Here is a 2,847-nt window from a genome sequence, read left to right on the forward strand (position 1 = left end):
CCACCTCCAACACCCATCCCAGCATGCACCTCTGCACAGGACCCCACACACCCCTGCCTACCCCACCTCCGACACTCATCCCAGCATGCACCTCTGCATAGCATGACTACATCCCCCCACAGCTATCCCACCATGCACTGCTCCATGGGGCAACCCCACCATTGCCCTAGCCCCTGCCCCATCCAGCACGCCCCACTCACCCGCCGGTGAAGATCTTCTCCACGTACTGCCTCATGAACTCCCGGCGCTGCGCCAGCGCCTCGTCCTTGGCCGACTCGGTGCTCTGGTTGGAGGAGAAGGACTCGTTGGAGGAGGAGCGGCGGTAGCTGTTCCAGCTGGGGTGGCTGGGCGAGTCCCCCATGTCGTTCTCGCTGTCGGCCGACTCCGTGGCATCGCTCTCCTCGCCGGCGCCTGCCGGGTCCCCGGGGTCTTCCAGCAGCCCGGGGCCGCTGGGAGGGGGCGCGGGAGGGGATGCGGCAGGGACATCGGCGGGCGTTTCGCAGTCAAAGTCAATGAGGTTCCCCACCGGCACGTCGGTGGCCTCCATGGCTCGGCGAGAGGGGAGCAGAGAGCAGAGACCGTGGTGGAGGCAGCGGCTGTGGTTTCCCTTTCGCCCCTCACTGCGCGCCCAGGGCCGTGGGTGGCTCAGCAGCGGGGCGCATCGGAGAAGCCGGCGGGGGTCTCCACGGGGCTCTGGGCTGCAGGACGAGGCATCTGAAAGAGGCGAGACACAAGCATCGCTGAAGCCGGCGGCCCCGGGAGCTCCCAAACAGCCCCCAACCCCCCCGCCGCCCCCAGGCACCCACTCTAACGAGGGCAGCGACAACTAGCAGGACCGGCGCCATCTCTGCCGTGCTCCTGCGTTCCCGCTGGAGACGCAAACAAGCAGCGCGGCTTCTTCCCCTGGATTGCCCATTTCCCCGTTAATTGAATTAGCGCAGGCTCCAGCGGCTTTGTGCTGGGCTGCACTCCACATCCTCCCAGCCGCGCTGCTCGCTGGTAAGGGGGGAGACGCAGGGGCTGCTCCAGCCCATCGAATCCAGAAGGGAGAGGGTTTGAGCCCGGGCTCTGTACCCCACGCTTGGACGTGATGTGCCCCAGCCCGGCAGAGCGAACTGGGGAGAGACGCGAGAGATGCGGCACCAGCACCGACCGTGCGGGAGCTGCAGGCTACAGTCTCTAATGCAGCACAGGGTTGCCTGGGCCTCTGGCTTTCCCCTGCAGCAAATGCCCTGCCCCTCCCTGCAAACAGCACGCCGAGCCGTCCTACGGAGGGACGGATGAGACCGGGGGCCAGTCCTGCAAGGTGCTTGGCACCGGTAGTTCCCATGGACGTGGCGGGAAGACCGGAGAGCTCAGCACCAGTCGGGATCAGACCCCCCGGAGAGGCTGGGAAGCAAGTTGCTGGGAGCTGCTGAGTGAAGGAGGCCCTTCCCGGCTGCGGGGCCAGGACAAAGGCCGGCACGGGCAGCCCGACCTCTGCAAGGAGTCGCCGACATCCCAGCCCACGGCACGGATCCACGGTGCTCAGAGAAAGAGCTGGAGTCACCGCTCCAGATGTGGCTCATTACGGGTAACCGAGCAGAGAGCTGGGGCCGTGTCAGAATCCGTGACATTTCCAACACGCGGCAACGGTCTCATTCAGCTATTTCCCTCCAGGCAGGTTTCCAGCCCCCCCGCATGCAGGCTAGGCTGGGCCCCCCCCAACATCCTGCAGGCACTGCTGCCATGCTCACTTCCCCCAGAAACACGGATAAAACACCGTGAAAACAAAGTGTGGGGAGGCTGGGTGACATGCCCAAGACCACAGAGTTGAGCAGTGTCAGAGCTGAAGTCAAGCCACACTGGTTTTGAGTCCAACCTTTGGTTTCTGCCAGCTCCTTCCTCCCACATACCAATCAAAGCCCCATCCCAGTTGGGAGGGGAGGCTGAACAGCCCCGAGCAGAGCTGTGCCACCTCGCAGAGAAACCGCCCCTGACTCAGCGCGTGCTGCTCCATCTCTGAAGGAAGCAAGAGGCAGCAGCAAATGCATCCTGACAAGCGAGCAGAGGATGAACCGGCACGCTGCGGAGGCCGGCCCGGAGACGTACATCTGAACATGACACTGCTTGCACGACCCACGGAGAAGCGCGCTGCCAAGGCAGCTGGCACAGACGTGCCCTCGGCTCTGACCAGCTTGATAAATGATGGGGGGAGAACAAGGCCCCAGAGCTGCGCCGCCAGCATGCAGGGAGCGCCGGTGTCCGCGCCACAGCCCACTTCTCCCCATCCGACTCCCTTAGCTTCAGCCAGCTGTTTCTTCCTCCAGGGAGCTGCATCCTAGCTGCCAGCACCTCCAGTTGCAGTCTTATTATAATTATAAATTAACCAGTGAGATCAACGGTGCCTGCTACCGACGTTAACAGTTAACCCCATGGCTCCCCCCCCGCAAGCTGCGACTCCGCACGGCAAGGTCATGAGACGCGCCGGTCGTGAGACTTGACCTCAGGCCTCTGGATCCAAAGGCCAAGGCTGCCAACGCCAGGCCCCACAGTGGGGTCCCTCAGCAAACCAGCTGTAGCAGACTCACCGTCTAGCCCCCCGAAGGGAATGGGCTGGGGTACCCCGCGCTAGCAGGGGTGCCGACAGCATGAGGATAACCAGCAGCACGGTCCGAACCCACCCGCTGCCTGAGCTCGCCCTGCACAACATCGGGGTGAAGGGAGCTTCTAGCCCCACCAGCTCCATTTCTCCAGCCCCGATGTTCAGCAGCTGCACCCAAGCAGAGGGCTGGCTGCAGTCACCGATAATAAGCACCTCTGCACGGCCGTGGTGGAAGAGGGCTTGTCACACTGAAGCCACCGGCA

General features: G+C 63.8%; 1 protein-coding gene across 7 annotated transcripts in view; it reads right to left on the bottom strand.

Moving 5' to 3' along the window:
• Positions 1 to 2,847, bottom strand: part of KIAA0513 (KIAA0513 ortholog) — a 44,156-nt gene that overhangs the window by 20,672 nt on the left and 20,637 nt on the right. For all 7 annotated transcript variants that reach the window (XM_019535992.1, XM_019535991.1, XM_019535988.1 and 4 more), the window contains exon 2: positions 201 to 714. In XM_019535992.1, the coding sequence (XP_019391537.1) occupies positions 201 to 547 (347 nt within the window). In that variant the 5' untranslated portion in view covers positions 548 to 714. The remainder of the gene's footprint in view (positions 1 to 200; positions 715 to 2,847) is intronic.

The sequence above is a fragment of the Crocodylus porosus genome, unplaced genomic scaffold, assembly GCF_001723895.1.
Source record: "Crocodylus porosus isolate Cpor-Errol unplaced genomic scaffold, CroPor_comp1, whole genome shotgun sequence".
In the NCBI taxonomy this organism is placed as follows: domain Eukaryota; kingdom Metazoa; phylum Chordata; order Crocodylia; family Crocodylidae; genus Crocodylus; species Crocodylus porosus.